This window comes from Neolamprologus brichardi, chromosome 23 (assembly GCF_056152115.1).
Source record: "Neolamprologus brichardi isolate AB-2024 chromosome 23, ASM5615211v1, whole genome shotgun sequence".
Lineage (NCBI taxonomy): Eukaryota > Metazoa > Chordata > Actinopteri > Cichliformes > Cichlidae > Neolamprologus > Neolamprologus brichardi.
In genome coordinates, this window is record NC_142125.1 from 5,669,009 (window position 1) to 5,681,745 (window position 12,737).

General features: G+C 40.1%; 1 protein-coding gene across 2 annotated transcripts; it reads left to right on the forward strand.

The window, feature by feature from the left end:
- The first annotated feature begins 677 nt into the window (after positions 1-677).
- Positions 678-6,088, forward strand: LOC102776412 (mitochondrial coenzyme A transporter SLC25A42-like). 2 transcript variants are annotated; one of them, XM_006800385.3, is made up of 8 exons: positions 678-1,016; positions 1,411-1,566; positions 2,687-2,798; positions 3,035-3,060; positions 3,581-3,747; positions 4,052-4,168; positions 4,343-4,494; positions 4,610-6,088. In XM_006800385.3, exons 2-8 carry the CDS (start codon positions 1,480-1,482, stop codon positions 4,933-4,935), a joined length of 987 nt encoding a protein of 328 aa, XP_006800448.1. In that variant the 5' UTR covers positions 678-1,016; positions 1,411-1,479; the 3' UTR covers positions 4,936-6,088. The 2 variants fall into 2 exon arrangements, with proteins under 2 accessions (XP_006800448.1, XP_035767798.1); XM_035911905.2 differs by lacking the exon at positions 678-1,016 and having other exon boundaries at positions 1,024-1,566.
- Positions 6,089-12,737: the final 6,649 nt, after the last annotated feature.

Genomic DNA, 12,737 nt, shown 5'->3' on the forward strand with positions numbered 1-12,737 from the left:
GTTTCGTTTACACTGTTTAGTAAACTTTAAATTATGTTTAACTAAAATCACGATGAGTTTATTAGAAGTAAATACTTTATCTAATTGCATTTTACTTCAGACACCGTTGCTTAAATATCAATATCAGGCTGTAACTTGTGATGTATTACTCTTATTCAATATATTAAGTTTTCTTTCCCTGTGCCTGACAAAGTATGGCTTTACATATCAAACACAGCTATTCCAAGCTTCCATGTGAACTCACAAAAAATATTTCTTCTAAGTTGACATGCAGCAAGTTATTTAGGGGGTAAGTTGTTTCCTGGGAGGATCAACTGATCAGTAGACAAATTATTTAATTAATCAGTCAATTTGGAGTTGTGGTAAGTATTTGAGCCCATTTCCATTTTAGTTTTTTATATGTTTGAGCCTGTTAGTCAGATAAACTGAGCAATCCAAACAAATATTCTTGAAGAATGTAAACATTTTTTTTCCAATAAACTAAATTAAACGGGACACAAAGGCGATGAAGAAAATGATTGTAGCAGAATTTAAACGTCAAAAAAAGAAAGAAAAGAAAATGTACACAATGTACAAAAATGTAGTGACTATTAAAAATGTTGGCAAAACCTGGCAACCCAATGTTGTGGCCAATCTCGCGAGACTTTACTACAACACCTATATTAGCTCTTGGGTATTGTAGTCAAAATAATGTTATAAGCCGTCCTAATTTTTCTATAAGACGCTGAAAAGCCCAAATAATCTCCTGCGTAGAAGCAGGGTGCTGCTCCGAGTGCAGTTTTCACCCAGACGTCATTTTTAAAGGATTAACACCCTTTGCGCTGCTTGACACTTGTGTATTTTCTGTATTCTAGAAACGTCAACATCGTGAGAAGACGTGCAGAAAGACCTCGAAGCGTGTTCAAGGTCCAAGTTTGTGCGAGAACACAACACATGTGTGCATCAGACACCAGGTCAGACTGATTTATCACGTTGAAGATTTCCAAACACGGAGTCCTTTTTGAACACAGACGAAGGTAACAAATGAGATAATCAGTCGTCGTGCAAATAGATTTAACTGAACAGAGGTTACACAAGCTTGTTTATGCACTGTTTGTATGGATAAGGCGCAGTTTATTCATTTGATTCGAGGTGCGGTCAATAAGTTGTTTGGTCAGTTTTAGAGAATAATCAGCAAGTGTGATGATTAGTATTACTTGGATCAGTGATGGAGAATAGCGATGGATCGATCCTCGGTAATGCAATACTCTGTTTACAAGCCAGACTGTTTGTGCAGAACATGGGCGTGCGTGCAAGCACGTACTCGCGTCAAGTACATATAGAGAGGGACTGCGACACAAGGGGCTGTGTAGTGTTGAACTCAACTGTCATATCCTTGACATATTTCTCTATATTTCTCTTTGTCTGCAGTGTTTTGTTTTCTTTATTGAATGAGCAGTCGGGTGTTTGGCAGCTCTTGGTAACCCTTAAAGGGGAGACATGGCCCATCGTTTGCAGGACCGTCAGCACAGGCTGCCAGTGGCTCAGGCCACTGTGTTGACTTTGCCACCAGCCAGCCAAGCAAAGGTGAGCATTTGTTTCTATTCATGCCTTAAACTTGAAAACAGGTGATTGATTATACAGTCGTGTTTGAGCATGCCAGGGTGGGGATGGCATTTAAAGTTTGAGTCGTCTTGTTTACAGAAGAAGAGTCAAAATACGAGTCCATATCAAGCCTAATGACTGTGTATAAACACGTTTAAAACTGCATACAAACTAATATTTTTGCAGTCTGTGATCATCACATCCTGCCTGTCATCTATTAGTCAGTCACATCAGGTAATGAGCATTACAGCAGCATTTTTTTTAAAGGCACCAGCTGCGAAAATAAATAAATAAACAAAAGATTCATTTATGATTATGATAAAACCTGAAACAAAGCCTGCCTTGCAACTCTCTCAAATCCAGCTCAGTTATACGGAAGTGCTGTTGTTATTGTGCAATCTAGTACAGTCTTCCTTATAACACCATCTGAAGGACAAGTGTCTTCTGCTATGTGCTTTAAATAGCAGAGAGTTGCCACATAATCCAAAGCTGGTCTTTGTTTACAAAGCAATGGAGTGGATAATATTGAGTAACCAGAATAATTATTCATATTTCCAGTAGTTTCACATGGTTAGGATTGCTGTAATAGTGGATTTTTAATGGCCTAAAGCTTTTGTTTCCTTATTGAACACCAGTACAATACTGTTTTAAAATACTGAACCTGAAAAACAGATTTTTATTTTATATGCTAAAGTTAAATTACAGCACTTAAATCTGCAATCATCATAGTAATAATGCAGCATCTTTGTTCTTCAGTTCAAATGCTCTTCTTATCAGTTGGGAGTGTTTATTGAGTTCAACAGTCCCACTCACTTCACGGTCTTGCACACACAAACAGCTCCTGGTCTTGTGAATTATTACCTTTTGTGATTCTTTCATAACTGTAAAATTTTTGTCTCTAACCAAAATGCGGATTTCTGCTGTCGCATAAACGTGGGAGCCTACGTGCTAATAAACATGTGATGTTTCTTATGCAGTTCATGAGGATTAGAAAGCTAAATAAACCCAGATAAACAATGAAACATTTTTTGGTCCTCCATTAAAAGCCAGCGTAATATTTTGAAGAAATGGGAAGTTATGGTAACAAAATGTTTTCAAACAGGATATGAGGCCTAGCTGGTCTGCTCTGGAATCCCTGTTATGTGGTGCGTTTGCCGGAGCTGTCGCCAAAACAGTTATTGCACCTCTGGATCGCACCAAAATAATTTTCCAAGGTAAGTGTGACAATGTGGCAAATATGGAAAGAATATAGGTTGGCATGTTAGCGACTTAACCTCTGTTTTGTGTATTAGGTGTCACCATAAATGCAGCCACTGTTTTTCTGTTTGTACCAGAGTTCTTGCTAAGTGTTCGTGACTAATTACTAATCCTCTTAGTAGATGTTTAACTTATGGGAGAGTGTATATTTTTTAACCTTGAGGTTCACTGTGTCTCTGTTGTTTATTCACAGTGTCCTCAAAGAGATTCTCAGCTAAGGTGAGTTCAGGCGTCTGTCCTATCAGTGAGTCAGGAACTGATAAGTTGCAGATTGACGCAGGTTAATTCATGAATGTAACGATAAGAAAATACAAATAACAAACAAAGGAGTGTTGTGGATTTTTGCATAGGAGTAGTCGCCTGCTTTTCTTCATTTTGAAACATTAGCAGCGAAGTATTTTTGATTTAGGTAGCACAAAAACATGCAAAGTAAATAATGTTAAAACATCGCCTTAGTCTCTAGTACATTCAGGACCAAGCGGTACCGTCGTCTCAAATGTATTTTACAGATGAAACAGTTATTTTTTTGATTTATAAGCAGTAAATACATCAGTAATAAAGAATGCTACCATTAGCTAGAAGACTGCTGCAGCGCTAATATTCTATATGTTCTTATTCTCAAGTTGCACACATTTTCGTAAGCTTGGTTAGCTTGACTATATAATGTCGTTATCCTGATCGTGATAAGATGATTAGGTGCGGAAAACGTGACCAGACTGTACCCTTGTTTCTAACCTAGGAGGCTTTCAGGGTCATTTACTCCACATACATAGAGGGTGGGCTGTTCAGTCTGTGGAGGGGAAACTCTGCGACCATGGTGCGGGTCATGCCCTATGCTGCCATCCAGTTCTGCTCACATGAACAGTACAAAAGACTGCTGGGGAGCTGCTATGGCTTCCAGGGCAAGTGAGTAAGCAATTTATATCCATACACTATATTTACAGTTTATAAGCCTGTCTAGTTTTTAGCTGTGCTAGCAGGAGGATTCTAGAGATGTCACTATAAATCACTCACTTTGTTTGTTATTGGGTTCTTATTACTGGCAATCTATCTTGAAGCTCTTAATAGAGTTTTGTCAAATCCGACCCATCGTCAGGTCAAAATTTCTGACGCTGAAATACAGCATCAAAGAGCCTCTAGTATTATTAGTGTGTTTCTTTGATTTTAGTTTGCTCATTCTGTCTATATACTATTATCCTGGTTGTTTCAGAGCTCTGCCTCCTTATCCACGTTTCCTGGCTGGGTCTCTGGCTGGTACGACTGCTGCTATGCTTACCTATCCACTGGACATGGTACGAGCCAGGATGGCAGTGACTGCCAGAGAAATGTAAGTACCTAACAATTGTGATGACACGCAAAAGTGTACCTCTCCATGTCTTTCCCAGTGGAATGGATGAAGCACACTTCATTGTTTGCTGAATGTTACAGTATCACACAACACAAAAAGGTTTGTGTCAGCTTGGTAAATGATGTCTTGCCTGCCATGTGTTTCCTTCAACAGGTACAGTAACATCATGCATGTGTTTGTGCGGATCTCCCAGGAGGAGGGTGTCAGGACACTTTACCGAGGCTTCACCCCCACTATTTTAGGTGTTATCCCATATGCAGGAATTACTTTCTTTACCTACGAGACCCTCAAAAAATTACATTCAGGTACTGACCATTGAGGATTTTTCGTTTCAAATCAGTAAAGTGGAAAACATACATCTGTTTTTTCACTTATCAATTCTTTCATGCATTTCTCTGTTGGTGTTTTTCCTCAATTCAGAGAAGACAAAGCGATCCCAGCCTTACCCTTATGAGCGCTTGGCATTCGGTGCCTGTGCAGGCCTGATTGGACAGTCGGCTTCGTACCCCCTGGATGTGGTACGTCGGCGCATGCAGACAGCCGGAGTTACTGGTTCGTCCTACAGCACCATTCTGGGAACCATGCGTGAGATCGTGACTCACGAGGGAGTTATACGCGGACTGTACAAAGGCCTGAGCATGAACTGGGTGAAAGGGCCCGTTGCCGTGGGGATAAGTTTCACCACATTCGACATTACGCACAACCTTCTGCTAAAATTGCATCAGATGGGCAACTTTATCCACTGAATCATGTGGGAACAACATATGGCACAGATGAGACTGGCATAAGAGAGGTTGTCAGGTCTGTGGGATGGCAATAATATGTCTCTGGCCTCTGCAGGACTATTGTGTTGCACACCCCTGTTCCCTTAAGGCAGGATGTCAGAAGAATGGACAGGAGATCTGCTGTTCACACAGATAGGCTTTATCTCAGACTTTGAAAAATGCACAGAAAATATTCACTTTCAAAGAAAGCGAAGAGACGACAAAGTGTTTTGAAATTGTTCACGCAATCTGAGCTTTGTTGTGAAATCATAATACCTTTGTGAAGGTTAAAGCAGTGAACAGCCAGGTGTGTTTTTGATTGCATCAGTATGGAGAAAATATTTGCACTTTATTAAACATGCAATGTTCTTTCAGTTTGACCCATTATCAGAGAACATGATGAGTTTGAAACCTTTAAATTAGGAGACAAATTTTGATTTTAAATAAGCGCTTTCATTTCTTTAATATTAAATAGCCTGATTAAATAAGGTATTGTTTGTAATGAAGGGTGAGTACCCAGTGTTCTTTGTCTTTGAATTTCATGAAATTGTGTAACTGTGCCAATGTGGACTGATGGAGTGAAAGAGGGTGATCACCTCAGCAGGACTGTGCAGTTTCACTTTCCATGTAGCACTGAGGTGCAGTGAATTTATAGCACTTATGTCTAATAAGTGGACGTTAATCAAACCTTAAACCTAAACAAAAGACAGATTTTGGGGTTATTTGCATTTCTTGACATTTCTGCTTTTTTACGCCACTGTTGTCACATTGCTTGTACTTGCTTGTAAAGCATTGCTTACTCAGAATCTAAACATAACACACTTAACTTGGTCTTCTTTTTTTTTTTTTTTAAATAAAAGTAAATTAAACAGTAAATGGATATTTCAAAGATGGATCATATCCAGTGATGTAAATTTAGTTCTTTTGTGTGTGTGTGTTTTTTAAGATTGTCTTTCCATTAAAGGCTCCATCCACACCACTAAGCAATGAATCCTTTTGTCCACTTGAGGGGGCCATGTAACAAGCAAAGCTAATGGTGCTGTCATCAGCATTTAAGAGCAAATTTAAATCACTGATGTTCAATCAGTTTTACATGGCTGAAGAAAAGCCTTCTCTAATGGTTGTACTACCAATAAAATGCTTTTTTATTGTCACAAGTGTTTTGTTTACATTGGGTTCCTCAAAGACTGGTCTATTGTGTAACTTGTCAAAGTTTAAATAGACTTAAAAACACTTATTGGACATTTCAGGTACACCTTACTGGACTCTCTCTGCCTTCAGAACTGCTTTAATTATGGTGCAGGTTCAAAAAGGCTCTGGAAACATTCCTCACAGATTTTGGTCCGTATTGATAAGTTGCTGCAGATTTGTCCGCTTCACATCCATTATACAGATCTTTGGTTGCACCACATCCAAAAGGTGCTTTATCAGATTGAGATCTGCTGACTGATTCTCATTGTCATTTGCAATGTGCATTTTCTTGCTGAAGCCACCATCAGAGGATGGGTAGACTGTACTTGTAGAGGGATGGACATGAGCTGCACCTGTGGTCGGGTAGGCTGCGGCATTTAAACTATACGAAGCTGGTACTAAGTGACCTTGAACCTTTGAATCGATAGAGCCGTGCTTTCATGCTGTTTATGTCAAAAACCTGATCATACCAAAATAGTAACAGAACTCACACCAGACCAGGCATCGTATTTCCAGTCGTCTGCTTTTCAAGTTTGAAAAACATTCATAGTTGACAGGGGTGGCACTCAGCCCAAGGAGATGCTCTTCTGCGTGCTTGGTTGTATTGAATGGTTATTTGAGTCACTGCTGTCTTCCTTCTGACATCAACAAAGCATTTTATGCACATACAAGGTCTTAAATAATCAGGCCCCATCTTATCTTAATGACCTTGTAGTAACATATCATATCATATCACCCTATTAGAGCACTTCGCTCTCGCTCTGCAGGCCTACTTGTTGTTCCTAGTGTATTTAAAAGTAGAATGGGAGGGAGAGCCTTCAGTTTTCAGGCCCCTCTTCTGTGGAACCAGCTTCCAGTTTGGATTCGGGAGACAGACACTATCTCTACTTTTAAGATTAGGCTTAAAACTTTCCTTTTTGCTAAAGCATATAGTTAGGGCTAGACCAGGTGACCCTGAATCCTCCCTTAGTTATGCTGCAATAGACGTAGGCTGCCGGGGGATTCCCATGATGCATTGAGTTTTTCCTTTCCAGTCACCTTTCTCACTCACTATGTGTTAATAGACTTCTCTGCATTGAATCATATCTGTTATTAATCTCTGTCTCTCTTCCACAGCATGTCTTTATCCTGTCTTCCTTCTCTCACCCCAACCGGTCGCAGCAGATGGCCCCGCCCCTCCCTGAGCCTGGTTCTGCCGGAGGTTTCTTCCTGTTAAAAGGGAGTTTTTCCTTCCCACTGTCGCCAAAGTGCTTGCTCATAGGGGGTCATATGATTGTTGGGTTTTTCTCTGTATCTATGAAGCGCCTTGAGGCGACTTTTGTTGTGATTTGGCGCTATATAAATAAAATTGAATTGAATTGAATTGAATTTTTTTGCCTGTAGAACTGCCACTGGGTATTTTCTTTTTTTGTGACCATTCTCTGTGAACCCTATAGACGGCTACGTGGGGAAATTCCCCCAGTCGAACAGGTGTGGTGGAGCCAGAGACGTGTAAATAGGCGTACCTAATAAAGTGGCGGGTGAGTATATGTGTTGTTTGGTCTTCCTTAACTTTCAGTAGATGGCAGCAGTGAGCAGCTACTTTCCCTGCACAGCCTGGCCTGTAATGGGGGATATTTAGGCTCTGATCACCTCATGGCCTGAACTTGACCTGTTCTCTTGTTCATTTAGAAGCTTTTTCACTGTTATTTTACGAGTTGTATTTAACACATACATGCAGCTTAGTTACTTATTCAGTTAAAAAAATCTAGAGAAATTAAAATTACAAATCCCAAAAAGCTTAATTAACATGCTTAAACACTGTATAAATGTTTGATGTGCTGTATTTTGTCCCCCAATATATGATCCCAGTATAACTTTTCTTTATATTTAATATTTGGGAATTTTATTTCTTTTTAAAAATGTTTGTATTATTTTAATAAACTTTATTACAAAACAAAGCAAACAAAAAAAAAGTAAAATCACTCAGCAAATGAAAAATAGCCAGAAACGAAAAGTAGTTGTAAGTAAACAAACAAAATTAAATAAAAATTACAAAACACAATTTAAGTGACGTCTTAAATACATTCACCTAAATCTTTTGTAAAAGAGGAACTGCTTTGAGATAGAATATTACTTTGCAATACTATTTATATTTTTAATATTTAAGACACTTTTACATTTTAGTTGTCATTCTAAACTGTTTTCTCAAATATATTTAAGCAAAGAGGATGTGCTTTGTTCAAATCTTTCCTCCATCTTATCCTGTTTTTTTGTGCTGCGGGTGCGCATGAGCTCTGAGTAACTCTGAATTATACGAGTGTGTGTGTCACCAGTCTGTCGCATTATTCGGCACCCAAAAACTGTTTCTATTCTTCACCGCCGGCTGGGTGTTGTCTCCTGAACTTCCCATCCGAGCTGGATGGAGGGACGCTGCCCTCTTTCCGTCTGCCAACCTTTTCTCGCCCACCCTCCCTACCTATATGACCTTGACTATGAATTATGGGATATCCTGCCACCCTACAGTGTGCAGCCACCCACCCAGGTACTGCAATAGTCGAAACAATGCGACTGGCTGGATAACATGGTTGGAGGGCGGGTGCCTGAGAGAAGCGGGCGGAGGAAGAAGAGGAGGAGGAGGGGTGGAAGGATGCTTCTTGAAGGCGCCGTTGCCATAGGTAACCTGGATCTGTGCCAAGGGAGGGGAGTGAACCATTTGCATGTATTCAAATCTCGCATGAATAATTCACTTTGAAGCCCCTGCTGGAGCACTGGCAGACAATAGCCACACACACTTGCACATAAATGCACAGTATAAGGTGGAAATGCACACAAAAAAGCCTTCCCGCGCGCGCACACGCATCCAGTCTCTGAGGGTGTGAGAAAGGTGAGGAGTTTGGACTGGGAGGATGCTTTCTATAAAGCCTTTCACTGGAAAGAATCAGATTGGGCTGAAACTGTGGCAGTGGCAGTAAAAAATTTCCACAAGAAGACTTGAAAGCGTTCAGGCACTCTTCACCCGTAACACAATAGACGTGAGCAACCTGGCAGAGGGGCCATTTGACTTTGAATCTTTGCTGTGGATGTCACAGCACAGATTCGGAAGGTTGAGAATGTATGATAAACATATGCACACATGTTCACACCCCTTGTGGTGTCCTGCAGAGGAAATGCTGGCAGGGATCCAGTTGCCATCACTTTGAAGGCCTGCTCTGTGTTAGACTCCTGCGCACCTGTCTCCAAGGCAGCTTCCATAAATTCACGAGCATTAAAATGCCTTGAGGGATGTTTTATCTAACATAAACGGGCCTGTAAACCTTTAGCCGTAAACTTCCCTTAAAAAAGCCAAGAAATGGGTGAAAAAAAATTGCTAATCCCACTGCCATGACTATAAAACTCAGTCAGGAAAAAGCTACAATCCCTCCATGCACGTATGCTGATATTTACAAGTGCTATATGATCGTCATCCTCTCCTACTGCCACCTTCAGAGCACCCGCTCCCCATAGCTCAGTCTTGTTAATTTTATAAGATCCTGCATAATGCCACTTATCGGCTGGCAGCGTTGTAAAAGCTCCGGGGTCAGTGCATTACTGAGCTGCTGGGCTCCACTCTTCCATTAGAGGGAGTGTTCAGGCTGCGTTGGCCTTCACTCAATCAAATACGGGCTGCGAACGGCTGCTCCAAGTGCAGATGAGGGGGCACAAACACACACTTTCCCACACACACAAACATACAAATGGAGACTCCTTCAATGCTTTTTTTTTGTATGCATAAATCTGAGCACATAAATCTGGGCACCTGCATACACACACACACACACGCACGCACACACACACAGTGTATGCGTGTTACCTCTACTCACTGTTTAAAGCCCTGAGGCAGTTAACAAGTTCATTTGCATAGTATTTTTGCATTTAAAGAGAGTAAATGCATACGTGTATGTGCTTGTTCTGCTGCTGACATTTTCACCACTTGGCATTTAAACATATTCAACACGCAATGAGTTGTAGCTTCCTCCAATCCCTGGATCAGGTGAAACGGATGAGAGGCGCAGCCTACGGCAGCGAGCAGAAATAAGAATCGGGGTGTGCGGGTGATTTAATAGAGATTCCCAAATAGAAATTTAAATAGAAGTTGTGTTTGTTGGAACGTGCAGTTAGGAAATTATTTTTCACAATCAGCCAGGAAATGAGGTCAGTTTTATGCCACTGCCTGTCAAGGTAGTGTCAAGGTCACAGGACGTTAAAGATGAGTGTTGATGGGAACAATGTTGCCTTTATTTCTCACAAATAATTTGTGACTGCTCTGATTTTCTGACTTTCTGGCATATTAATGTTGTCTGAAGACCTTTTTCAAAATGTTGCACAATAGCATTGATGTTTAAAAGGAATATTTTATATGGATTTTAATAACAGTAATCATATTTTTGTCTATTTTTTTTCATGTAACACCATTTCTGCACTCATAGTCTACACACAGAAGAGGCACCATACCCGCCATCCAGTGAGTGTGTGCTCGTTTATAAACATGTATCTATTTCTTCTGCCTGAGAAGAAGCTGGGGGTCGGTGTGTGGGTGTGTGGGTGTGTGGCGGGTGGATGTATGAAGGAGAAAGCTCTGACAGACTTTGCATGTGAATGGCCGGGGTCCTGTGAACCTTCTGCTCCCTAGCTCCGCACTCAATGGCATCACTGCAGTTAGCATGACAAACTAGGCTCCAAGTTCTCGGACTTTTTGAGACAGCCTCTCCCTCCGCACCCCCACCGTCAACAGCCCCACCCATCAATGTCCTGACTCCACCATAACAAACCCGTTACCCCCAACTTGCTCCTCAGTGCTTTGGGCTGGGCCTAAAGAGTTTATTAGGTGTCTGGGGGTACCAAGTTCAGGGGAGCCAAGGAGATGACCCCTGCAAACAGACACACACACTTCCTGAGTGTGAGAGAAAATTTCAAATTGCACGATCACCGGTTTTAAGTACGAATTGTTTTCTTCTTTGTTATACGCCAGAATTAAAAAGAGGTTTCATTCCCAGCCTTTTTCCTTTCTCATTTCAGCTTCCCTTACACTCCAACATCATATTACCACATTTCATAAAGCCAGCCCTTCATTATACGTGAGTATGATAGCAGTCATTGGAGTCTGGAATTAGAACGCTTACATAAGAATTCCGTTTGGTTTTTCAAAAGCTGGAATGGCATCAGTGGGCCTCAGCTGAGCTTGGATCCTTTGGGCGCTGTTGCCATGAAGTAAAAACATGTTACCTGTACTGTACGGTATATCCTATTTGCAATCCAAAGATGCCCACTTTTTGTTTAGTTATGTTAATTTACTTATTACCACACGTGCTCATTGGCGTACACGTCTTTGCGTGTTTTCTTTGACTTCTGTGGCTCTAATCATTTTTGGCTCGTTTGAAAACGTCGCTCAATTATTTGAGCTCAGCATGATAATATCTGGTAAAATAAATAGATCCAGTTGTCAGTGGATTGTGTTGTGTGAATAAAAGCACTACATCTTGTGATGACTGCATTGCAGTTAATAAGGGCTGCTCCTTGTTTTGTAGTGTTTGTGCTGATGGTCTTTCTATAAAACACACAACACCCAGAATACACTCCAAGCTGATGTCACCTTACAAAGGACAATTAAGACGCTGTTTTATGAGCCCAGCTCGGAGAGTTAAATTATACTGTACTTAAGAGCATTTCTGAAATATATGCACACAAATAATCCATGGAAATACGCTTGGTTTTTTCGTGATTTGTGTTATTGTGCTAAAACAAATGAATTATCCTGTGTGGTTTATATAATTAACCTCTTGCACAAAAGCAACAAATCAGAGAACTTGCGTGTGTGTGTTTTTTAAAGGGTGCTAACAATGCGCTCCAAAATGATGGAGAAAAATGATGGTGATTCAAATATTTCTGTGCTAAAATAAAATTATTTCAATCATTAATCAAAATAATTCAAAGCTTTAAAATTTTGATTCTGTTTGTTTTTTCCAGCACATTTAATGGAATTAACACAAAGAATATAAACAAATATCTAACTGCTTTCTTAGCCACAGTTTACATGCAATGAAAAAAACAATAAAATTCACACCGGCATTTAAATTGTTTATTTGTTTTCCTAGCCACCGAGCTCTGTGCAGCTCTGTCCTGCTGTTACAGGCCTTTGTTCTGCTAACAACCAGGATGTTAGAGACTCTTCATTGACAAACAAACAGCTGAGCTATTAAAAGACAATTAGCTCACCCCGGAGGCTTTACTTAGGTCAATAAAGGGCTGCTTTTACAACTCAATGAGCTAACAAATTAGTGTGTTGGTCAGGTTTTAAAGACTTTTAATAAACTCTTGCGTGGCTGTGTTAATGTTTTTCAGTGATCTGTTTATTAATTGTATTTCAATATAGTACTATAGATATATTTGAAACCATAAAAAGGTAGAAAAAAAGAACACTACAAGAAATTTTACAATGATTCAAAGGAGGCGTGACTAACAAAGCTGATGAAATATATAAATGTAATTACATGTAAAATAAAAACAACCAATTCTATTTTTTTAAACACCCTTCTTTTGTGTGTGTGTGTTTTTACGCTTGTCTTCACATTTGC

What these genes read in the sequence shown, in the direction of transcription:
- LOC102776412 (XM_006800385.3), top strand. Translation starts at nt 1,480, where the DNA reads ATGGCCCATCGTTTGCAGGACCGTCAGCACAGGCTGCCAGTGGCTCAG. An exon ending in CACCAAAATAATTTTCCAAG is followed by an intron (nt 2,799 to 3,034) that starts GTAAGTGTGACA and finishes GTTTATTCACAG; the next exon opens with TGTCCTCAAAGAGATTCTCA. An exon ending in GCAGTGACTGCCAGAGAAAT is followed by an intron (nt 4,169 to 4,342) that starts GTAAGTACCTAA and finishes TTCCTTCAACAG; the next exon opens with GTACAGTAACATCATGCATG.